This window comes from Oryza brachyantha, chromosome 1 (genome assembly GCF_000231095.2).
Source record: "Oryza brachyantha chromosome 1, ObraRS2, whole genome shotgun sequence".
Lineage (NCBI taxonomy): Eukaryota > Viridiplantae > Streptophyta > Magnoliopsida > Poales > Poaceae > Oryza > Oryza brachyantha.
Window position 1 is genome coordinate 3,275,965 of NC_023163.2, and position 25,194 is coordinate 3,301,158.

Sequence of the window (25,194 nt, forward strand, 5' to 3'; positions counted from 1 at the left end):
CCGTGGGTTTGGGCCGAATTGAGATGGGCCTTGCAAGCATATAGATGGGCTCAACTTTTTGGCCCATTAATAATTAGAAAATATTTTTTTCTTTTCGCTATAGAAAAAGACGAGCCCTGGTAGCCATCGTCGATCCCCAAGTCTCCGTCGCGGAGGCGCTCGAGTCCTCCGCGCCGCCGCCGGCAATCCGCCGTAGCCGCAGGCTGCCGCACGGCGATCAGTGAGGCCGACTCGGCTCCGGGCTCGAGGAATCGGGCTGCTGGAACGCCCCGTCCACGCTTGACGGGCTGACGGGGCGCGGCGTCCCGCGTGGCTTGCTGGCCGGCGTTCGGGGCTCCCTCCCTCCTGCAGCAGGATCGCGGATCGCGGAGCCGGCGAGGTTTCGAGAGACGGCGGCGCTTGGCTGGTAACTCGGTGTAATTTCTTTGGTTTGTTCTGCACTTCTGCTACGTGCCCTAGGGTTTAAGCCGGGTTGGTTACTGCCTTACTGCGGCGGCGCCGTGATAATCCATTCTGCTTAGTAGGTCCCGATTTTGTATTGACTGGATCTAGCTAGAGAAGATAATCTCCGGTCTTCTTGAAAGGGTGGTGTAGAGCGCTCATCATCACCCAAATCATCAGGGGTTCTGTCCTAGTATGTGGTGTCATCGTAGCGTGTGGTGCCAGTAAAGTGTCTGGTTGGTTATCCTATTGGTCATCTCTAAGGATGGGATTCATGTGCTCGTAGTTCTGCCTGATCTTAGAATCTGTTCTTTTTTTTCTTACTTATCTAGTACTAAGCATGTAAAAAATGCATAGGAATAACCAATGTGATGATCGAACGACTGAAGGTTCATGAAGCATCATGATTAGTACCAATTCTCTCATGGATGGCAACAAATTGGTTTTATTTTGTTATGAACCCATCCCTCTATCTTAATTGGAGATAGCAACTAGCTGTCTATTTGATCATTATCGATGCATCCATTCTTCGTGTCGTTTGCTCGATACTTCTCAGCTGTACCTTTTAAATAATTGATTTTCTGCATGTGCTCTCACATTGACCGTGCAAACCCTAGCATGTAAACTTGGTGATTGTGATAGTATGTTCTCTTGTTTCGTGTCATGTTGTTGCATTTATGTGTTGGCCATTTTTGTTTATGTTACTAAGGAATGTGTACTTCTCACATTTTGCACTAATTTGTGCAACTTCTTGTATATGCCATCATTCCGTTATAGCACTTCTCACATTTGCCATTTCAAACTGCTCAAAGGCCATTGAGGCATTGACCATCATTAGACTGTAAAAAATTCCAGCAAACCCCAAAATACCCTTCTAACTACTCACAAGGTCAGCACAAACACCACGTCTCTTTGCAGTAGGAAGGGGAGGAGTAATGTTGGAGACATCATCTCCTCGAGCACATTCAGATAGTGTTTCAAGTGACTGAAACAGAATGGTCAGACAGAGCAGAGCTAGGACAGCTCAGATGATGGCATCGCTAAGTGTGGACATCCATGATCTAGCTTCCTCCTTGCTTCACTCTTTCCACTTCCACAGCTAATGCTGCATGGCTCCTGCTTGCACCATCCCGACGCTATGGCTATGTTGCATGACTCAAACAGGGAAATTGATGGGATGACAAGACTGAAAATTGGTTTAACGGAATGATGGCATAAACTATAAATGTGAGACATGAATATTCCTTAGAGACGCAAATAAAACTAACCCATATATTACATGTGTGGTTTCTAGGAGTGTAATCTGTAGGATATAAAGTAAATATGTTTCATGTATATTGTATGGGACAGCCTCAATTTCTTCCTCTATACTCCCTCCATCCCAAAATATAAGCACTCTTTAAGTTTTTGATGGGGGTTAAAGAGAGAGGTGGAATAAATGGGGGATGGTTGTGATTGGTTGAGATGAGGGAGTAGGTAGAGGGAGTATCTTTTGAATGCCATAAGTTACTATATTTTGGGACGGGGGAGTATCTCTTGACTGATGGATTGCTCAAAATATATTGTTGTCCCTTCCCCTGTTTAATCATTGTGACCTTTTGGTTCATTTACTTACTCTACAAAGTAACAGGAACATTACTTCTTCATCAATCTGCTGAAGTTTTAAAATACTGCAATGCTTATGTGGTCGAATTTGGGTATCCACAGCAGCTAAATTGGTCATAATTGGCATGTCTACGAAAGTTCCAAGGTACTATATCACTTAAAAGACATTTTCTGCGCTACCAGCTTGCATAATCACTTAGTGAAATGCCTGATGTGTTTCAGTTTGTAGCTGAATTCATGTTCTCATTCAATCTCTAACTTGATATCACTTGGTCTGCTATTCTGCTTGATTAGAATGGTGATCTTAAAATGGGCTACATAGATAATCTTAAAAATAGGGGACATGTTATTTATGTGTTTTTTTAGTATAGCGCCTGACTTGGAGCCATGTTTGTCCATGAGATTATAATCTCATAAAGCCCATGATTCTTTAATAATGGGATACATGCTGTTCTGCTTTGGGCTAGATATTTGACTTGGGGTCATATCTGTCCATGAATCATGGTTCTTAAATTCAACATACTTAACTGAAAAATAACATCAAATGGCATCTTTTACATTTATCAATATTGTTTGATTGATTGCACTTGTGTTGATATTTTATATAACTATTTTGTGGAATTAGAAACTAAGGCTATTATATGCCAATAAAAATAGCACATGCTGTTGGGAGTTACTTTTATTAATCTTCAATTGTGAAGTAAGAAAGGCAAAATTCTTTATTGAAATAACCTTATATCTTGTTGATGAAGGTTCTTTCATTGAATAATACTTCTTTATGTCTGGCCTGTCATGCATCATCTAACTTGCTTCACAAGTTTGATCATAAGGATTTAGGCTATTCTTAACTGAGCTTGTTTGTATATCTTACATTATGTTCTCTCAAGTCTCAACCACATCCCAGAATCAACTGAACATGCCATCTCATATGGTTCCAGTCCCACTAGGCCTTTTATACTTTTAGATTTACCTATCACAAACATATGTTAAAATTGGTTAGCTTGGTCTGGATGCATGTGCTGCTGTCTTGATGACAACTTCATAGAACTATTTAAACATTTTCATGTACTTCCTGCTGGATGTTGATGTCTTTTCTGTTTTGATGGACGATCTAATCGTGTCAATAATCTGACGTACACATTTGGTTTAGGACCCTAGAAGTTGATTCCATGGGGATGGCAGATTGGGCTAACCTTCAGACTGATATCCTTGGTGTAATTGTAAAGAAGCTTTCCGTCCCTGACTATCTGAGATTCCGTGCTGTATGCACCTCCTGGAACCTTATCTGCAGGGATGTATCCAACCCTCCAAGGATAGACCCATGGTTGATGCTCCCTACGAATACAAGTGTGCTTAATGGTTCTAAATTTTTGTGTGTACCTGAAAGAAAGAACCAAACAATCCGTCTCCCAAGCACTGATACAATCTTTGGATCTATGTGGGTTCCTGTTGGTTCTTCCCATGGCTGGCTTATCTTTTACAGCCCGTCTCATGGATCCATGCAGCTGATTAATCCCATCAGTGGTGGGCAGTTCCAACTTCCCCAAATCAGAAGCAGGGGCCTCTCCAAGGCCATGTTGCTTGACATGAATGATGCAAACTTCACTGTTGCTGTCATCTTACGCGATCTGAGAGGATATAAAGTAACGCGCAAAGGAAGCAATAGTTGGTCATCAGTGGAATCAAAACATGACCTAGTGGACATCTTCAAGCACAGGGGGCAGCTCTACACCGTTGACATATATGGCACTGTCGAGTTGTGGGCAGAACCACCGCGTTCCTGGCCAGATGAAGATGCCCCTCAGATGAATGCCCCGCATCATAACCTCGTGCACTATCCTCAACATGGAAAACTCAACTGTTTGGTGGAGTCCCCGGCTGGTGACCTGATGAGGGTGAAGCGCCAGTCAAATGATAAGTTTGTGGTTTGGATTCTGGACAAGGGGACCTTCTCCTGGGCGAAGGTTGACAACATTGAGGACTTTGCGCTGTTTGTCAGCTACTACAGCTCGGTCTGTTTTCGCGCCAGGGACCATCCCAACCTGAAGGCGAATTGCGTCTACTTCATCGACTCCTACAGCAACCTGTGCGCGTTCAACCTGGAGAATGGGACGAAGGAGCTCGTTGAAGCCCTGGAGCCCGCCCATGCCCATGGCCATCCAGAGCCTCATGCTGTCCGTCGTAGGCCAGAAGGACAAAGGTACATGTGGTTAATCCCTTCTCTGAGATAAACCAATGGAGGATGAAAGCTACAACTACACACATCCCCGTCGTTATCTCTGAACTCCTATAGTATAGTTACTATATTTGACTGAACCCTTATATCGCAAAGTATGTGCTATTTTCTGTAGCACATTTGTAGATAAATCAACTGTCTGAACTTTGAATAACTCGCAGTTTGCATGCATGTATCGTTGTATTTTGTAATATACGCGTGCGTCAAACTAAGTTATTTTGTCTAAATTGTTAAAGTTATCATCACCCGATCAGAAGCGTTTTCGCCGCCATTTCCGTGCAAATTCCCGGCTCGCTTCTCGCCGCGCTATATGAGGCGCGAACGCTCCGCATCGAGCTCAAAGGCAACCAAGAAACACCTGGCTGCACTCGCTGACACCAGCAGCAGCGACTCCTCGCCGCCGTCCATGGAGCCCTCGACCGCGCAGGGGTCGCCGGCGCCGGCGACGGTGCCGTGGCAGAGGCTGGGACAGGCGCCGCGCCGGCAGGACGGGCGGTGGCGCGCTCCAGCTCGCCGTCTTCGCCTGCGTGACCGCGGGCTTCGCCGGCGCCGCGTACCGCGCGCGCCACCGGCCGCGCGACGTCGCGTTCCTGGCCGTCACCTACTGGCTCGTCGCGCTGCTGCTGTGCCTCGTCGAGAAGCTCGGGGGCGCCGGCGACGACGCGGCCGCGGCGAGGGAGACCGAGCGGCGGCGGCGCGTCAGGCTCGCCGTGTGGGCGGTCGCGGTGGCGCTGGGCAACACGGTGGCGTGGCGCGCCACGGACGCGGCGCCGTTCCTGGCGCTGAAGCTGGCCGTGTGGGCGGTCACGCTCGTGCTTCTGGGCTTCGTCTACCACTTCATCTTCAGTTGCAAAGCCGGCGACTGCTGCAACGCCGAGCACGACCATGCCCAAGCTGACGTCAGCTGCACCCAGCCGGAGAGGACTTGTCACGAGTTGACCGCGGAGGAGAAAGTCTAAGGCATTACTGCATGGAAATTCCATGCATGTTCTTAATATTTGAAATGAGGTTTATATTGTTTCATGTAAGCGTGTAAGTTTATCTGTTTGAGAAAAGAAAGATAATCCACGCAATTAAGAAAAAGAGGAAAAATATCTTTTACCAAACCGTAGTATATACACATACAAGTACACTATGCTGAGTCTATATAGGTGAGGGGCAATTAGTTCGTCGGTGTTAGAATACACTAATCTCATTTAATTTTTAGGTCATCTTTATTTTCTATTCTATTCAACAATGGATTTAGCCGGAGGTTAGGGTCGCATGACCCAATAACATACTGTAGTTGCATCCCTCATATACACCATACTCGTCTTATGAACACGTATACTCGTAAATATGTATTAGGCATTAAAACATGTGTCACTTGAAAATCAAAATCCACAAGGGACCTTGGGACAAAGTGTGAGCACCCAAAGGTGGTTGTCCTGAGCCAGGCGGCCCCAACCGATTGGTGGTGTACGTGCCGTAGCAAGCACATAGCACTATTCTTTATCTTGAGCTAATGTCCCTATCCAATCCGATCAGCCGAGCAACAATCCTAGGTTGTTCTAGTACGACCGATCATCACGGGCTAGTGCTTACTCTCAAGCTTGTTCCTTTTCTTTGGAGGACAAACATAAAGGATATCAGATCGGGATGGACCTAACTACCATAAATATGATATTCGATATGATAGATTCGATATGATAGATAGGATGCCTAGTAAGGAAATATGTTCACATGACTATATTGTTAGATGTATAAAATAGAGGGGCCCGTTTGAGTGGAGAACGTTAGACAATACTATTAATGTTGCCCATGAGTGTGGGACTGAGTGAAGGGCATGCTGCCACATGCCTACTTCACATCTCTGATGGAACGGATCATACCTAACCTTTTTTGAAGGTGCCCACACAATACTCTCGTTCAAACTATGACGTCTTTTTTACTGTAGTTTTTCTTGGTACGTGTGATACTCTGAAAAGATATATAATGGGTGAATCTTGACTGAGAGAATGAGGGGGCTTCGAAAGAAAACAGTAGCCAAAAGTAACCAAGAGCACAATATTAAGGTGTTACTCCTTAGTCATTGCTCCTTAGCAGCTAAACCTATCTAATAATCTAAACTACTGTGTCTGCTCCTTTGCTCCCGATCCGATCTAGTCGTATTCAATCTATGGATTTGGTGCTCGCGGTTCACCCCTGTGCCGAACTCAAAAGGGGCCAGCCCGTGCTCCCACTTTAGCGCTTGCTCGCCGAAAATTTGCTTTTAAATCACTATTGTATATAAAACTTTTATCTACAAAATATTTTTATAATAAGGTGTTTCATCTTTTCTTCTAAAAAGCGAAGCCAATAGAGCCCTAGCTAGCTAGTGTGTATGCAGAGGCCCGACTGTCCATCCATTTCATCCGGTCGGTTTGCCAAACTCCTTCAAAGGAGCGAGCCGTCGAAAAGGTTGCAAACCAAAGCCATCCATGACACAGAATTCACAGAACTACTCGCTCATGTGTAAAACCTGTAACTGTCATGTAAATTAAAGTCACTATATCCGGCGCGAAAGGTACTAATATATTAGTACATAATTAATTAATTATTAGTTATAAAAAATAAAAAAAGATAGATTAATATAATTTTCTAAAGTAACTTTTCTATAAATTTTTTTTAAAAAAACACACCGTTTAACTATTTAGGATACATGCTCGTGAAAAACGAGAAAATTTGGATCAGTAAGATGGGAACGAACGGGGTCTTAGTGCTCTTAACAACTACCACTACATTAAGTATTTGAAGACGTCAAAACCTAATTAATTTTCACCTGACATTTCATCCGCCCATTGACTTGAGAAAACCTCCTCCCGTTTATATTGGCACTCGAAACTGCGAGTAGAGGCGACGGGTTATTCACATCTCCCGTGTACGCAACGCATGCAGGTCAGGACCGTCAGGTGGACGACCGCCTGGATGGATATATCCATCGATGGAACTACTGATGAATTGCTGCCACTTTGATTAATTAACAAAGCTGTTAGTGAGTTAATCCTTCTTGCCGCTCCCGTTTTACCCACAGAAAAGACCTGCAGATCATTATGCTGTTCGTATTAATCAAAGTCGTGAGCATTTTTCCCCTTGGATGCTCTAATTAAAGACGACTTGACTTGCCCAGGTCGTTCAATTTGTGTCTCCCTCGAACGATGCAGTGATAAGAATCACGTCCACGATTTCGCTGAAGTTACATTTCATTTTATTTTAGGAAACATACAGTGGCCGCGTTTTTCGTCTTTTTTTTGTCAGATTCTCTCGTTTTTCATATGCACGCTTGTCAAACTGATAAACGGTGTGTTTTTATAAAAATAATTTTATACAAAAGTTACTCTAAAAAATTATATTAAACTATTTTTTTGATTTTTATAACTAATAATTAATTAATCATGTACTATCCTATTCCTATTAATATTTTTTTATGCCGGATAACTAAACCATCGCCGACCACGGCCATAGTCAATTTGTACGTCTATAATCTCGATTCTTTTTCTGAGGAGACTTGGTAAAAGCCCGTAGGAACAGCTCGTGTGTGCTACGATACGCGTTCTTGTAGTAGCAGTATGCCAGTATATAATAAGCACATGCATTGTGGATCATTGTAGATGTCAGCTGCTAGAGATTAATTGACGTCATCGACTCATCTCCAATGGAGGATGATGATTGCTTGTGGAAGGGAATACTCGGCAATGGCGAGGTCGCGTCCGAGAAGAAGAAGCAGCAGCAGCGTGGGCAGGCGCCACAGGAGAGCGGCGACAGCGCGCTGCGGCGCGCGGCGCGCCGGCTGCTCCCGTGCGTCGCATGCCTCGTCGTGGCCGCCCACGTCGCGGCGTGCGCCTACCGCGCGGCGGGCGACCCGCGCGAACTCGCCTTCGTCGCCGCGGCGTACGCCATGCTCGCGGCGCTCCTCTGCTGCGTCGGCAGGTTCGAGGCGCTCGCCGCCGCCGCCGCCAGCGCCGCGGCGGCGGCGGCGAGGGAGCGCCTGAGGCTGCCCGTCTGGGTGCTGTCGACGGCGCTGACCGCCCTCTTCTCGGCGCGCGTCGCGCCCGTGATGCCGCCGCCGCTGGACGCGCTCGTCGTGGCCATGGCGGTGCTCGTGGCCGTCGGCGGCTTCTGCTTGCTGTTCCTCTGCGACGCCGGCAATGTTGAGCCGGACGACGACGACGGCGACGACGACGACGACGAGACAGCTTCTGATCATGATGAGAAAGTGTGATTTCAATTAACGGACTGTCCAGATTACGCTTAATCAAGTCTTACACTTGAAGCAACGTATCATTTCTTCGTAATTAATCACAAATTAACTAGGAAACAATCAAATATATGTGCAGAATTTGAAGACGTAAGTGAGAAAGTTTAGCAGATATATAGTGTTGGTGTGTGTATGTGCAGTGTGATATTTTTCTTGCTTATTATGTGTTGACTTAATTACTTGGGTTAATGTAGCGGTAAGTTGGTTTTATGTACAAATCATACTTTTTAATCAAAGGGAAATGCCAACCCTCGAGTGATGAGCTACACGCTCTCCCTCAAATTACGAAACTTGTGTTAATTAGTCATCTATATGCATGAGATCTTTAAAATGTAACTTTGCTGATTAACAGATTTGAGACTGGACCTCGTAAGAACATAATCACACAAGTATATATGAATATGATTTCAACGATATTTAAGTGGCATCACAGTTTTCCTTAGAGGCATTTGTAAGATAGTTCATATTGAACTAGAGCCAGTCATAAAGTATATATCCACCAATAGATTCATGTCCATCCTTAATAACTCATATCAATTCATAAAGTATAATTCATAGTTCAATTTAATAATTCTTATTGTTTTGTATAATAATGTGGTCTTCTAAATATAATTTTAATCATGATTTTCTATTAAAACTACTAATATACTCGTGCATTATAACTGGATTATATAATTGATGACATATTATACAAGTGGCGCACTCGGAGAAAAAAAAGGTTTTAAAGAAACTACTTGATTTTTTTTCTTATCGTGGAAGCGGTAGTTTTTGTGTGATGTAGCTATGGAGAAAGAGGTGATTTTTGCATGATGTGGAACAAGAAAGAGAACAGACGATTTCGTTTTTAAGAAATAGAGATATATAAAAAGTAATTAAAATACTCTTTATTTCTTATTTATACATGTTATTTAGTATTTTTAAATTAAATATTTAAAAAGTAATAGTTGAAATTTTAAAATTTTGACTGCACCCATATTGAAAATAAGAATTTTGGAATTGGATGGAGTATATGTTTTTCCATGTAAAGATTGTTGAAAACAGTGTCTTTTACGACGTTGACCTAGGCCTCGTTTCTTTGAAGTAGAAGGGGTGTTCGTTATCTGGCGCGTAATACATAGTAATACATTAGTAAATGATTAATTAATTATTTATTTAAAAATATAAAATATGTTAATATGGTTTTTAAAACAATTTACTATAATTTTTTATAAAAAACACACCGTTTAACAATTCAGAAAACATACACATAAAAAACGACGTAATACGGGGTTAAGGTTAAAGAGAAGGGGAGGCGAACGCAGCCCTAGTACTGTACTGTCCCGGTGAAGGAAACAGGATGGCGTGCTCGATCGGTGCTGATGTCACTCGGCATTCAGCGTGCTGATGTCACTCGGCATTCAGCGTGCTGATGTCACTTATCAACAACTTGTTTCCTGGATGCGGTTAGGATTTTGCAGGTGTTTCGCTGTTGGATCAACTGCTCTGAATTCGCGTCCCTCGAGCTAATCACACGCGCCAGTTTGTTTGTTCGGTCTTCTTTGGTGATGAAAAATTAATAAATAAAATCTGATTTTGTTAATAATTATTTAATAGTATAAATAATAAATTAACTAATATAAAAATTAAAAATATATTAATAAGTATAAGATGATAAATTTTTATGTAATACATCATTTAATTGTTTACCTGCTGAAAAAACGTATGCGAAAATAAGAAGAAGAAGAAAAAGAACTGCAGCCATTATCAGCGTTATCCCATGGATAAGGCACGGGCTGACGGGCTCGCGGACTGCAAAGTAGGACTAGGTCTTAAGACTTCTTATTTTAGTGTTTGCTCTAATATTTTTGGATCAAGCGTCACATTGATATATTTGACTGATATCACAAGACTATTTATACGACTAATTAAAAAAACTAATTACATAGGGTAGAAAACTATGAGACATAATTTTTTTAAGCCTAATTAATCCATTATAGCACATGTGAGTTTATGGCAGGTACTAATTGGGCTCAAAAGATTTGCTTTGTAAATTTTTTTAAAACCATAAAATTAGTTATTTTTTAGTTTATTTGATGCTATATGTGTTCAAGCATTCGGTGAGAGGTGAAATTTTTTGGAACAAAAGAGAACTTTACTTCACTTTGTTCGGTCGGAGACCAGAGACCTGGTCAGGTCAATTGTGATGTCTTGCATTTGCCTGTGTAGTTCATGTTGATTTATGGGACACGTTTTCTTCCTTTTGTAGGGATCTCACGTTTCTCTTCTGCTCCCTGCTTTTATTTCTGCTTATACTATAAGCTAAATTTTGAATTTTTAAATTTTAAATTTGAAGTATATTTTATGGTTGCTTATTATTCTTGTTAATCAAAATAGGCTATGCCCAATTAAAGTTGATTAAAATTTCACTGGCCCATAATGAATGGTAGAGACAATAATACCACCTTGGAGATTTAAAGTGGAGAAACTCAACTTAAATAGAGAGATTAGTAAGACTCTCCGTTGACTGGTTGAGACGGTAGGACGTTGACTGGTTGAGACGGTAGGAAGGCCGCCACACGTGCGCGCGTGACGGCCGGTCCGGGACGCGGCGTCGGCTGCGCCCGCCCGTCACTTTCTTTTGCAACGGCTGGGAGTTAAAGGAAATAATTTCAAATCCCCGTGATTGTGTAACATCCGCAGCGCTAATTGCACGAATCCCCGTGATTGCGTAACGTCTGCAACGGTGATTACACGATTTGATTGCGCGGTAATTCTGTAACGGAATCGCGGGATCAGGGGACGCGGATTCGGGGGTTTCTATATTCCTCCTTCTTCTTCCCGAGACTGGTGTGTTCTTCTCCATAGCTTTTCTCATCTCTGGTTTTTCCCGAGTTCTTGCGCTACCTCTCTGTCTCCCTAGTTCTGTTCTCTTGCGTGCACGAGAGTTCGGAACGAGTAGCCCTCTGAAACCCCTCTCACCAGAGTACCTGCACAGGTAGGCGGGTGATAAGGTTTTTAGGGAGTGCATTTGCATAACTGCTCGCTGCACCATGTCGACTGACGGAAACGGCAACGGGAGTGGAAGTGGTGGCGCCCACGGCAGCGGTGGCGCGCATGGAGATGGCGGCGGTGCGCACGACGACGGCAACATCAACGGGAACAACAACATCAACGGAGGCGGAGGCAATATTGCCTCAAACACCAGCGGAGGGCCATTTTCAGGGTATATCGCATTCTGCTCTATTTTGTTTAATGTTTTCGAATGCCTGATAGCCATGATTTTATTGCTATATCATGATCAAATGGATGTTGTGCTTATCATATATTAAACATGCTGTGAAATGTTCTGTTCCTAATTTTTAGATTATTCCCTATGAATGTCATGCCTATTGTCTTATTATTTTGGATTAAAATATGATGAAATGTGACCATATTTCCAATAATTCTTTAGGCTTAGATTTTAAATCACTAAAACACATATATATATATATATATACGAGATTTATTCCTAAATTATTTTTTATTTACAAATATTTTGTTTGGCTTTTTTTCCAAACAAGCCCATCAATCACCCCCTAAGCGAGCCTCTACTCACAAACTGTTTTTATTTACACATATTTAGTTTGGCTGTCACCGAATCTGCTGTTAGTAGCTTCTACTCTCTCTCTTTCTTAAGGTAGAATTTACCACCCGCTAAATAGTACCGTCTCCATACTAAAATATAAATATAAGCATTTTTATGTTATTTAATACGATTAAGGTTGGGAAATTATACACTTTTTAATAATGAGGAATAAATTAGGGTGAGAGAGTATGTTGGGGTAAATAAAAAATATTGAATAAAAAGTTATTGATGTGATAAGTAATCCTATGAATAGTGCATGAAATGTCAGTCCTATCTTTTGTCTTTTGGGTTCGGGTTGGGTTATAACCTAAAATTTAAATTTTTAATCTTAAATTTAAAGTTGATTTTAAGTTTTTTTTTCTCAAGTTTATCTTTTAGCTTGGGCCTTTTTCACTCATAACCCTAAAGGTAAGGGTGTATATTTGGAACAATATTGAAATGCTAGGAATGTTTATATTTGGTAACATGAGGAGTATGTATTGTGCAAAATGGTTCCATAGAAAATACACTTTAAAACCATATTAATCTATTTAAGTTTTTTAAGCTAAACTTGATTAATTATGTACTGATTTACAACTATGTTTTATGTGTCTGGCCATTACTCACCGCCAAATATAGCCTTAGAAACTAGTTCCACAGTTCAATGATACAAGAGGTTTTTCTTGTTCTAGTTTGTCCTAAAATATCCCAATTCATCGTGTAATAAGTGAATGTAGACGGGCATAGCGACGGTTGGCTCGCAGTCCGACCCATGGCACACGGTGGCTGCTGGTAGGCACAAAGGGAGGAATTGAGGATTGTAAGAGTATTTTCGTTTGAGATGATATTATAGCGTCCCTTCAATTTAAACCTAGATCTTATGATGACTACAATTTCACCCCTCAACTATTCTTCACTCTTAAGCACCACTTATTTCATATGGATATTCTAGTTTTTTTTAATGTTTAACCTTAGTTGCTGCATAAGATGGAACAGGGAGGTAGGTATCATACTTTATATGGATATCCTAGTTTTTTTTTTATGTTTAACCTTGGTTGCTGCACAAGATGGAACCAGGGGAGTGGGTATCATACCAAGTCATAGAAAAACAAACTATGGACATTTTTGGTATAGCTCTAGCTTTAACTTCGTCTCTCCTAGAGGTGCATCCTAATCAAATGGTTTCAACTCTACACAAAATGGAAGAGGAGCAGGCTAGAGTAACCTAAAAAAAATAAACTAGAGAAGTATTATTGGGTTTGAGCAGCTCCACCCCGGTGAGTTAAATTTAGGAGTTGGAGCCATACCAAACGCTCCCTATATATATTGTTTTGTGAGTCAGAGCAAGTTTAATGTAGATGTGCTCCAATTCTACTTATTAATTAAAAGTTGACACTTACAACACACTAGCCTCAGTGTTCGTACTCTCTCTATAAATATATCTATTTACACCCAATCTGCTCCTCCCTTTATTTCTATTTTTTGAAGTTTATGCAGGGGTGACTCCCCCATTCTCTTCTCCATCTTATCATATAATCTCTTGAGCCTTATACTAAGGTCACGTTCGTTTCACCCGTTCTTATTACCATACCAGATTTACTCGTTTTTCGCGTGTACACTTTTCGAACTGCTAAACGGTATATTTTTTATAAAAAAATTTCTACAGAAAAGTTATTTTAAAAAAATTCAGATTAATCTATTTTTCTATTTTTAAATTAATAATTAATTAATCATGTACTATTCTGTTAACGCGCTTTTCGCCGGCCAACGACGCTCACGCCGAAAGCAGCCTAAGATGATGCCTAGGGACTTGCTCTCATACAGCCCATAACAAGACTGAAACGAATGGGCCGAGCGTAGAAAGCCCTATTTGCGAGGCCCACTGGCTATCCAGACAGGGAGCCGTTGGATCGAATCCAACGTCCCAGATTGAGCCCAGGAAGAGGGGCTTCTTCTTTCTTGGTGCGTCGCCGGCTCGCCGCCACCTCGGGGGTTCGCCTGCTTCGCGAGCTAGAGGTGTAGAGGAGGGCCATGGCTGGAGCCTCGCCGTCGGCGCGCACCGAGGCGGTCGTCCCGCCGGACTGGGCGTCCGCCACCGCTACCGTGTCCTCCGTGCCCTCGCCTCCGGTCGTCGTCGTTTGCGGGCCCAAGAACGCCGGCAAGTCCACCTTCTCCCGCCTCCTCCTCAACTCGCTACTCCCCAGGTAAACCCCCCTCCTGAAAGCCCTAGCTTTGCTTCGCCGGCGAGGGGATTCTCGGCTGACTCGTAGTGGTGGTGCTCTGCTCTCGTGTGCGTGGTTGTAGATACGGGAGAGTGGGGTATTTGGATACGGACGTCGGGCAGCCGGAGTTCTCGCCGCCGGGGTGCCTCTCGTTCAACGTCGTCGGCGAAGCTTTCGAAGGTGAGGAGGGGACATGTGTGAACCGGGATTGGATGTTAACTGGAGATATTTATCTGGGGTAATCGGTTGTCGCCTTTGGTGCAGATTTGCTCAACCCAACTCTACGTGAGAGTGAAAGGTGATTACTACTCTTCCATTGTGATTTTGGATTGCAAAAGTTTGTGGTTCATTGCCGAGTGACCATACCGCTTGATTTATTTGGTTTAGGGATCTTCGCCTATTGCTTTCTTGTTTGGAGCTAAACAATATTGTCACATATACAAAATCAATCTTGATAGAATATTTGGAGCTGAATTTTGTGCTTAAAGTGCTCCTGAAGCGTGGGAGTTGGGAGATACCATCAGTCAAGCTGCAGGACTATAAACTTCAAAATTCACAATGGCTTGTTTCAAAGGAGAACTATAGCGTAAAAAAAGAAACCCAACATGCATCCAACTCCAAAGAGATCCATACATCAGTTTCTCCGTAGGACTACAATTTAAGACTAAGATTAGGAACTTGGGCAAACAATACCTAAAGACATAAGTTTCAGATGTTATTTAAGTTTCTCAAGTATCTTTCCCTGTGCAATCATTACTCGTAACTCATTAGTTCACTTACCACACATTTCATTCAACGATGGAGTAGGTTCAAGAAGTTAGTCGATCTTTCAGTTTGCTATTTGCATCACTAAGCAGCCTTTAGACTCTGCAGATGCAAAAGTTTTTTCTTTGATATGTATAAACTATTACGTCCACAGAACTTTTTTTTTACCTAACTTCCTAACGCCATGCATTTATTTTCTTTAAAAAAATCCACCAGGTGTTGCTTCTTCGGTGATATTTCTTCAAAGCGAGATCCAGAAACATACCTGAATTGCCTGTTTCATTTGTATGACTACTTTGTTGAAAAATATCGATGTGGTGCAAATGAAATGCTACCTTTAGTTGTCAACACTCCTGGATGGGTGAAAGGTATACATTAAGAATTGGTCTCTTATGTCAGCATGATGCGGTTTTCCCCATGTATTGATTATTCTGAAATCCCTCGTTCATTTGTTTTATGTAGGTGCTGGTTTTGATATGCTTGTAGAGATGCTAAGGTATATCTGCCCCACAATTGTTGTTCAGATACGCATCTCTGCGCAGAGCAAGAATCTCCCTGATGGGATGTTTTGGTTAGATTGTGGACAAACAGGACCAAATATGATCAACATCGATGCTCCATTCCATGATGTTTTCAATAGATCGTAAGTAAATTCCATTTATATTAGTTTGAAATATGTCAAAAAGATATCTCTAATCGAGTATTTGACACACTGAAATAGCCTCCTGAATACATTTTTACAAATATTTTTCAGCTATATGCCTGTAGCTTGTAGCATAAACTTTGTGTACCATGCATCAAACACTAAGAAATTTACTATGCAAAGTATGGCTGCATCGAGGAATCCATAACACTAACAAATTCACTTTGCTGCAGGAATAGCAGTTAAGGTTCTTTTTCTTCTTTACTATGATTTCACACTTCTCCAATTTACCCGCTACCATTACCACATATGCTGCGATTGTCGGATGTGTACTTGCAGCATGTTTACAGGAAGTACTAACACCTTCTTTAATGCGTACCAAATACTAATAATGTTTATGTATCTCCAAGGTTGTTAATCCAGAAGGACTCCTATGGAATGCGTGAGCGCCGTCTTGTAGAGTACTTCAAGCAATGTTTTCCAAGTGACATATCGCTGACAACAAATAAGGAGCTTGCCTATGCCCTAACTTCACTTCCGCCCTATGAAATATCAATTTCAGATGTTATGGTTATACATCTTCATTACGAGGTCAGTTGGCTTCCCAATTCGTATGCTTCAAAGTGAAGCTTGCACTTCTTTACATTTAATGTGTTCATTTTGTTTTGATTATAAGTTGAGATGGGAACTTAGAGTATCGGAGATTACACATCTAGATCTTTGTGTGCTCTGGACAGTAACAAAAGTTGCACTAATGCTTATTATTGTCTCTGTTCAGGTACCTCCAAGTGAGGTATGGCATAGCCTGAACGCTACCATAATTGGTTTGGCCATCAGCTGTGACACAACCGAGGCAGGTCGTTCAATTCCTTGGTGTGCTGGCCTTGGTACTCCCTCCATCGCTCCTCACATGCACATTCTCATGGCTATGTTAGGAATTGTTATATGCCCCTTGTGTAAGCTTGTAGCAATCTTCATATTTGCACGTTCCTTGTTAGGCATTCGTTTCAGTCTACAATTGCATGCGCATTTCATTTATCACAAACACAATCTAGCCTACAAGATAACACTTTCATTTTTCTTATCACCCGCCCTGCATCCCAAAGAGATCAAGTTGCTTGAATCCACCCCTTATATTGAAATTAGTAGTCACATGCCTGAACCTGTCCAGGTATCGTCAGAGGTGTGGATGTGCAAAGAGGCATACTATATGTGATAACTCCTGTTCCTCTGGAGCACCTTCAAAGTGTTGATCTCTTGCTTCAGGGACTCATTGAAATCCCAAAATCACTCCTGCAGGTAACGTCTCCGTTCTCGTACATGTCATCTGCTTGCTTTAACAGGTTTAGAATCCATATCATCCATTCAAGGACACTCACACTCACTATGACATCCCTGGAGCATACGTGTAGTTGCATTCAGAAATGTTGCTAGATAGTACTTTGCACTAAACTTTGCTGTGCTACATCTGAAACGTCTCGTGTTTGTGATTGAGCGAAAATCAAATCGCCTCCCCATTGATTTTTTTTTCTTTTTGCAGGTCCGAGGATGCGTGTCACCATACATGCCAACAAATGTACTGCACCGGATATCAGAGAGGGTAAACAGTTGAATCGACGTCGGATGCAAATAATGCATCTTAGAGGGAGATGCATGTGATGAGATGATCCTGAACCTGCACAGAACAGAACAGAACAGAGCCAGCTCTGATTCACAGATGCAGATTTGTATCCTGCGGCATGTCTTAGTAGTAGTAGCCCTTGCTCGTGGAAACGGTTCTGTACAATTCGTGGAGAGATCGGAAAGATCATTCCTTCTTTTTTTCTCTCTAATCCATTTGATGATCAAGATTGGCTGTGAAACTATTAACTCTATGAAGCACAAGAATTTGACAGTTCTCTCTTTTTTTTTTTGCCTAATCCATTCTGTGATTAAGATTGGCTGTGAAACTGAGGCAAAGCAACTCCACGAGGCATAAGAACATCTTCACAAGAAATAGAGATTTGAAAACATGCAGCATATTTATCCAGATAAACAGCGGAACATCTTCATTTGCATCACTAAACATGAAATCCGTTTAACCCACGCAAACATCTTTTCGTGAAAGTTTATACATACAACATTTTATTCTTTATATTTATATGTATAAAGTTCTCTTTTATACATGGATTGTTTATATATAGAAAATTCATACATAAAAAATGGATGATCATGTACACGTAAAGCTCCAACAAAACCGTCCTAGTGACCCATCTAATTTGCCAAAGTTAACACCGGCTCAAATACTCGGATGGGTTGTCTAACTTCATTGCCAAGATTTTGGATTGGAGGGCCTATTCCATGCCAATGCCAATAATTTGGCAAAACACATTGGTTTAGTCTCTTCTGGCCTCAGACCAAATCAACCCTATCAAGATTAATAACCAGATCAATCGTGCCAATATATTTTGTCAACAAACCAACCATCTCACAACAAACCTATCATCTCATGTGATGAGCACACTTAAGAAAGGACGTCGAATAATCCAGATACATGCAAGAGGGAGATTCATATGATCCTGTCCTGAACCTGCAAACTATAAAAAAAAAAAAAGCAAAACAGAGCCAGTTCTGAACTGACTCAGATGCAGATATGTCCTAGTACCAGAGTTTGCTCGTGGAAACGAACTACCAGTGTGCAATTCGTTCCGTTTTTTTTTCCCAATCCATTTTGCTATTAAGAAGAATTCATGAAGCATTAGAACATCAGCACGAGATAAGAGATTTGATAACGTGGCGCATATTTATTCAGGTAAGCAGCAGAAACATCTGCATTGCATTTCCATTCCCAAACATGAGGCCATCACACTGCATATGCATACAAACACACAAACACACCGCCATGTCTCAGATAGCAAACGATCTCAGATGGAAAACGGTAATTGAAGACGATGACTCCTCTACTCGTACTACCAGTCTACCATTCGATCGGTACCCATCACAACACACTCGAGATGCGGATCGAGATGCTCACGCGACCTTGACCTCGATGGTCCTGGGCTTCTTGGGCTCGGGCGGGGGGAGCTTCTCGACGGTGACGGTGAGTACGCCGTCGTGGGACACGGCGGAGATCTTGTCCGCGTCGGCGTTGTCGGGGAGCACGAACTTGCGCATGAACTTGCCCATCCGGCGCTCCATCCGCAGGTAGTTGACGTCCTCCTTCTCCTCCCGCTGCCGCTCGCCGCTGATCAGCAGCACCCTGTCCTCCTCCACCTGCACCTTGATGTCCGACGACCTGAGCCCCGGCATGTCGACCACGAACACGTACGCCCCGGGGACGTCCTTCACGTCGGCGGGCGTCGCCGCCATCGCCCGCGCGTCGCGCACGTACGCCCGCGTCGGCCCCACGCCGCCCTGCTTCCCGCCGCCGCCGCCGCCGAGCTCGCCGTCCGGTAGGTCCATCAGGTGGTGCAGCGCCGTCATCAGCGGCGTCTCCAGCCCGAACACGCGGCTCTCCATCCCTCTCCCTCTCCCTCGCTCGGTCGCGCTAGGGTTTCTCCGCCTCCTCGATCGTTCGTTCGATTTTGCTCTTGGGGGGAGGGGAAGGGGAGGGTGGGGTTTATATAGGTGGGGGGGGGGGCCCCTTCTGGAAGGTGGTGGAATGGGCGCGGCGAGGCGAGGGCGAGGGCGAGAAAGATCTGGAGCCTCAAGGGTGGGAAGGGCGGGAAGGGAGGCCGTACGGGTTTGTTCGGTGGGGCCCACATGTCATAGGGAGCGTCTCTGTGCCGTCCCGTTTTTTTTCCAGAAGCTCCTACACTCTTGTGTTGGCGTTCTTTGGATAGGGCGAAGATGCTGCTGTGCAATACTGGCCCCTCTGCTTTAAAATTTGTCTATTTTATCTATTTTCTAGTTGGATAAAATAGGTGAACTTGGTTTAGAACTGAAAGAGTAACATCAGTACTAAAAAAACATCACTAATCACGAATACGGTATATGAAAAGATTAGTTGGATTTTAAATTATTAATTAATGTGATGTCTCCTCTTTTCCTTGTTATCTAGATTTTATAAAAATATTTAAAAAAATTGCAAGCTAGATTAATATTTAATTTATCATTTTACAATAGTAATATTTATCATAATTTTAGTTTTTCTCAACAATAGTAATTAATAATTATCTACATGTTTTAATAAGATAAATAGTTAAACATAGTTTTATAAGTTGACAACATGAAATAAAAAATCAAGATAATAAGTCATATTTAAACATTTTTATTGAGTGATACATCACATTTTAACTATCTTGACATTTTTTTTAACTTTGACATACACAAATGAAGGCACGTCCCCTCGAGTTTAAACCACTTTCTTTATGAACATATATGTAGGGACTGCAAATATTCACTTTGAAAATGTCATTCTGAATTTCTGATACATGGAGTAATTCAAAAGACTCACAATTCATACGTGGGCTTCAAGTTATTCATGGATAATGAGACAGATTAACAGATGATTGCATTATTTCAAATTTTCAATGGATGTATCGTGGTGGGATCTCAACAGTGCGTATCATTTTCTTGGAAGGGGTATCTCAAATTCTCAATTAGGGGCTTGCAAACCTGCAAGGGAAAACGGCCGGAGCAGAGTCACAGATGCTCCTATTTACAAGATGAATTTCAGTATCCAAAATCTCCGAGGCCTCACTACGATGCTTGCGCCGATTTCCCTGAGCTGCGGCCTCTGAATCCGACCACACTGAGCTTAGTTCCCAGCTTGTTCAGAGCATCCCCTTTCCGTCCCTCTGGTCTTGGCCTGCTCTTCGCAACCTTGGGGCTACCGCTCTTGCTTGGCTTAGCAGATCGCACTGGCTTCGCCTTCCCAGACGATGTCGATTTCGACTTCGGTTGGTTCTTAGCCGGTGACCGCCTTCTGGATGTTGTGTCCTTGACAACCCTTGATGACCTTCTGGATGAGGTTGTGTCCTTGACAACCCTTGATGACTTGGTCGATAGCGCGACTCCCCTTCTACCCTTCTGGTTTACTACCTTCAGACCACTTGGTCGTCCTTTGGTACTAGCATGATGCGGGCTGGTGGCCGCCCTTCGGACATTGTTGGTCGTCAGTGCTTCCAAGCTCTCGTTTTTCTTGATAGCCTCTTCAATCCGTGTTGCTAAAGCCACATCTTTCTTTGCAACAAGGCTAGTAACTTTCCCTGTAATACGATAAATGAAAATATGTAAGTGAATGTTTTCTTATCGATGGACCAAGCAAGCCCAGCAACATGTTACAAATTATGCAGAACGGTAAAGCCATAAACATATTGTTGTTTTTAACTGTCTGATCATGTCTCTTCTAGGGAGTACATTTCAATATCAACTAATCATGATCAGGCCTCCAATTCAAATCATTTGTTATATTTTACTGCATATAAAGTGAAATAACTTATGAATTTTCAGGGGTAAAGACACCTTTACAGGCTACATATGCATTTACTGAATTGACTAAGGTCAAAAGTAATTAGAAGAGATCATATACTCCGAACATGTGCAGGCGATACTAGAAAGGAAACAATCAGATGCATCCAGTATTTTGGTTACGGAACATCGTACCTTTTGCTCCCATACGTGCAGTTCTTCCTGTTCTGTGGAGGTAATCAATCTAACATGGAAAAGAATGCAAGAAAAAAAAATGTATATCAGTTTTCCTGGGGGTGGAAGAAGGGCAGAATAGAACGTAATGGGAAAACATAACAGAACACGTACAGAGTTTGATGGGAAGTCAAACATGATGACATGGTCAACATCCAAGTCTAGGCCTCGAGCAGCTAGGTCAGTGCAGACCAATGTTGGACAATCCCCCTCTTCATTCCGGAACTTGTTAAGGTTCTCAACCCTACGATTGATTAAAGTAGAACTCAATGCATTGTTCAAAGCAGCTTAAGGAGAAAGTATCATTGCCTGCATATGTTATAATTGACTGGTAAAACAAACCAGTTGGTGTGCTGTAACAAATGTACTTTGAATAAAACGAGGGTTTAAGGCAAGAAACAGGCCTTGTCATCTTAATACCAAAAAATGAACGAGGACATATATAAGCAACAAGTCCCTTTCTCAAAGAGCATGTGGTGATGTTTTTCTGCAACTTCCATTATGTCCACAGTAATGCCAAACAGAAGTAACCAGGACATAACAACATAGACAAGATTATGCAGTTGAAGATAATAGTTACAAGGATTTTGAACATGCCCACTGTGACACTTTGGAACTAGGCTAGTCACTATTATGATAATCTCTCTTCATTTAGTTCAAAATCATGTGAAGCTAGGAACACTTTAAGCAGTTGGAAATACCTTTCTTCAGCAGGAACTTCTCCATGGTAGTTTACAGTAGATATCTGATTTTCAGTCAGAAAATGGTCCACCGCACGACTTGAATTCAAAGTATTACAGAACACCATGATTTTGTTTCCCTTTGCTAAGCTTGGCTCAAGAACCTGTGAAGATATAACTCAGCATCTTATGCAGTTGTCATATTACGAACTAGTAAGGAACTGCAATGGGCTGATTGACTTTGGAGCAAAGCCTTCAACTACTAGACAAATTGAAGATATAAAACTTCAACCACTATACAAATTAGACACAGAAAGCACCACCAAGATGTATAAAAACACCGCTCCAGCTTGAATGTAGCTAATGGACATTGCGGACGGACAGAGGGAAGAGGACACAAAGTTTTAAGAAACCTGCAGGAGCGCCTCTAGTTTATTTTCTGAACCAGACAGTTTGATGAAGTCATGTCGTGCAGTTGCAACTCTTTTTTGAAAGGTTGACGTCCGCAAATGAACGATACCTTCAAATTCCTCATCTATCAGCTTTTGTACTGCCTGCAGTCACCCAGTGGTCAACAAATGATGTTAAATGTCCAAAATGCATGAGCAGGTAATAATTTATTTTTTTAAAAAGGCTGCACTATGGAGCTCATATATCAGCTTTTGTACTGCCTTTAGCAAAACAATGATCAAGAAAGGATATTAGTAGTCTAAAATGTACAGGCAGGTAATATTTTAATTATAAAAAAGGTAGCAAACTATTGAGCATCAGTACTAGATTATTTGAATTCTGAAGAGGTAAAACAAAAGATTTTGAGAAAAAAAACTATGTTAAAATAGGTGATGTCAAAACCTTAAAAGATAGGAGTATGCCAATCTAGAAGATACTAGCACACCAAATTAATTAAGTTAGATATTGTCCACTTACAAGTGAACTGATTAGCATGATACCTTGGTCATAGTAGCAGTAACTAATACAGTTTGGAACCCCTGATCGCCAGGTTTTGCAGCACGGTTCTTCAAAGGAGCAAGAAACTTCCGAATGTCTGGTCCAAAACCTTGATCAAACATCGTATCTGCCTCATCAAGGACCTGAATGCATATTAGAAAAACATAATGCAAATGAGAGATTTGAGAAAACAACGAATGTATTGCAGGATGGTAGAGGTGAACTTAAGAACAGACCAGATACTTGATATCGCCATAAACCATGTTCCCATCCTTGATATGATCAAGAATCCTTCCAGGAGTCCCAACAACCATGTCTACAGGCATGTTAAGAGAATCTTCCTGGGGTCTTATACGGCTGCCTCCACTAACCATTGTTGACCGAAAACGTGCATGATGGCTTATGGACTTTGCAACACGAAAGACCTGCAATTTCATAGCACAGCTAATCAGATGCCATCACGTTTCCAGCATCTGCATCACATCAGCAACAGCAAGCTACCTAGATATCTTCATTCCAAAAATACATTGGAAGTAACACTAACCTGCTCAGTCAGCTCCCTTGTGGGGCACAGAACTACTGCTCTTGGCCTCCTTGGCTTCATTGACATACCCAACACTGCTTCATCACGACGCAGTAGCTACACAAATAAAAATGACTGTCATGGTTATTTAATCAAATATTTTGATTAGGAAAAAATACTCAGTTTAAAATCCACCACAATGTTTACCTAATGAAACATACGACCAATGAATTACACAACAGATTGTACCGAGTTTACCATCTGGAACTAGCATTCTGCTAACTAGCATTTCTGCTATGAGAAATGCTATGACTTCTGCATGCTATGTAGTAAGTTCTGTCACCTCAACTATGAACTCATTACTTACCAATTACAAGCAGTACACAATGAACTGCACTGATTATCTCATAGGAGTATATGGAACAAAATATACTAAGATCACCACTTCACCAGCCTACTCAGTACTCATTCCGTGTTGTATACAAAATTTGACAGCATTGATGCAAAGACGTGCATACACATGACCAATCGGCCAATCCAAGTACCTGTACAAGCGGGAGCAGGTAGGCGAGCGTCTTCCCGGAACCGGTGTGCGAGCCAAGCACGACACTGGTGCCAGCCAGGACGGAGGGCACGCCGACGCACTGGATCTCGGTGGGCTTAGAGATCCCCATCTCCCCGAGCGCGGCCATCACCTCCTCCCCGAGCCCGAGCTCCTCGAAGCTGTCCACCACCTCGACCCTCCTCTTCTGCTGCACGTCCTGCGCGCCGCCCCTCCCCGCCTTCTCCCGCGCCGACGGCCTGGCGGGGGCCGTGGACGGGCCCTTGAGGTGGCGCAGCCGGAGGCGCTCGAGGAGCAGCTCGTGGCGGGACGGGGCAGGCGCTGGCGCGGGCGCGGGGTCAGTGACGACGGCGGTGGTGGAGAGCGCGGCGCGGAGGAGGCGGAGGCGGAGGAGCGGGGACGGGCGGGACAGCAGGAGGCACCGCCCGGCGGCGCCGGCCATCGCCATGGCGGGAGGGGGAGGAGGATGACGGCGACGGCGACGGCGAGGGTTTAGAGGGCGAGCGGTGGTGGCGGGTTTTGGGGGGAATGGATCAAAGGGGAGGTGTCTCGCGGATAAGAGAGAAACGGAGAGTGAGGAGGAGGAGGGTGCGTCGAGATTCGTGCAGAGAGTGAGAAAGGGCCCAGTAAGCTCGGCCCAGTATTAACGACAAAATCCCCAGCTTAATAAATTTATAGGGTTATTGTGTACCTGATCCTAACCTAAAAGCTAACAGCAAGGCTAATAGTACCACCAATAAGTTAGCTATAATACTCTTTGTAATCTTTTTTAGCCTATTTATATAGTAATTAGCTCTTTATCGTTAATGCATGATACACATGTCTCACATAGTAACTTGGTTCTTGTGCTCAAGCTGACTATAAGTTTATAGCTAGTTTTTTCTTTCTCTCCTTCCCTCTCTACTCTACATCAACGTTTAGCTAGCTTATATCCTGCTATTATACTTGCTCTAACTGCACATTTGACCATGGTTTTTAAAATTGAAGTGGTTGTTTGACCGAGTTAAGTTCTTACACCAATGACGAGTATAAACGTCCGGTAGACAACAGGGTTGTGTTTAGAAAGATAAAATATAATCTTATTT

The 25,194-nt window shown here is 42.8% G+C and overlaps 5 protein-coding genes and 1 pseudogene across 5 annotated transcripts; 4 read left to right on the forward strand and 2 right to left on the reverse strand.

Moving 5' to 3' along the window:
• The first annotated feature begins 158 nt into the window (after positions 1-158).
• On the forward strand, positions 159-4,553 carry LOC102719049 (F-box protein At2g05970-like). Its single transcript, XM_006643782.3, has 3 exons — positions 159-406; positions 2,072-2,191; positions 3,197-4,553. The coding sequence occupies exons 2-3, from the start codon at positions 2,172-2,174 to the stop codon at positions 4,275-4,277; spliced, it is 1,101 nt and encodes a 366-aa protein (XP_006643845.1). The 5' UTR covers positions 159-406; positions 2,072-2,171; the 3' UTR covers positions 4,278-4,553.
• A 135-nt stretch (positions 4,554-4,688) lies between these two features.
• Positions 4,689-5,540, forward strand: LOC107304897 (annotated as a pseudogene).
• Positions 5,541-7,915: 2,375 nt separating this feature from the next.
• Positions 7,916-8,734, forward strand: LOC121053300. Its single transcript, XM_040520065.1, has one exon. The coding sequence runs from the start codon at positions 7,956-7,958 to the stop codon at positions 8,520-8,522; it is 567 nt and encodes a 188-aa protein (XP_040375999.1). The 5' UTR covers positions 7,916-7,955; the 3' UTR covers positions 8,523-8,734.
• Positions 8,735-14,102: 5,368 nt separating this feature from the next.
• On the forward strand, positions 14,103-17,757 carry LOC102719526 (polynucleotide 5'-hydroxyl-kinase NOL9-like). The gene is made up of 9 exons (XM_040526698.1): positions 14,103-14,345; positions 14,446-14,543; positions 14,628-14,661; positions 15,345-15,496; positions 15,591-15,771; positions 16,182-16,362; positions 16,550-16,658; positions 16,943-17,070; positions 17,312-17,757. The coding sequence occupies exons 1-9, from the start codon at positions 14,173-14,175 to the stop codon at positions 17,381-17,383; spliced, it is 1,128 nt and encodes a 375-aa protein (XP_040382632.1). The 5' UTR covers positions 14,103-14,172; the 3' UTR covers positions 17,384-17,757.
• Positions 17,758-18,508: 751 nt separating this feature from the next.
• LOC102716552 (18.0 kDa class II heat shock protein-like) lies at positions 18,509-19,332 on the reverse strand. The gene has a single exon (XM_006645514.3). The coding sequence runs from the start codon at positions 19,267-19,269 to the stop codon at positions 18,781-18,783; it is 489 nt and encodes a 162-aa protein (XP_006645577.2). The 5' UTR covers positions 19,270-19,332; the 3' UTR covers positions 18,509-18,780.
• Positions 19,333-20,227: 895 nt separating this feature from the next.
• LOC102716831 (DEAD-box ATP-dependent RNA helicase 39) lies at positions 20,228-24,629 on the reverse strand. Its single transcript, XM_006645515.3, has 9 exons — positions 24,093-24,629; positions 23,569-23,664; positions 23,261-23,449; positions 23,027-23,167; positions 22,490-22,630; positions 22,098-22,240; positions 21,511-21,640; positions 21,358-21,406; positions 20,228-20,960 (listed from the first exon to the last, which is right to left on the reverse strand). Exons 1-9 carry the CDS (start codon positions 24,555-24,557, stop codon positions 20,452-20,454), a joined length of 1,863 nt encoding a protein of 620 aa, XP_006645578.2. The 5' UTR covers positions 24,558-24,629; the 3' UTR covers positions 20,228-20,451.
• Positions 24,630-25,194: the final 565 nt, after the last annotated feature.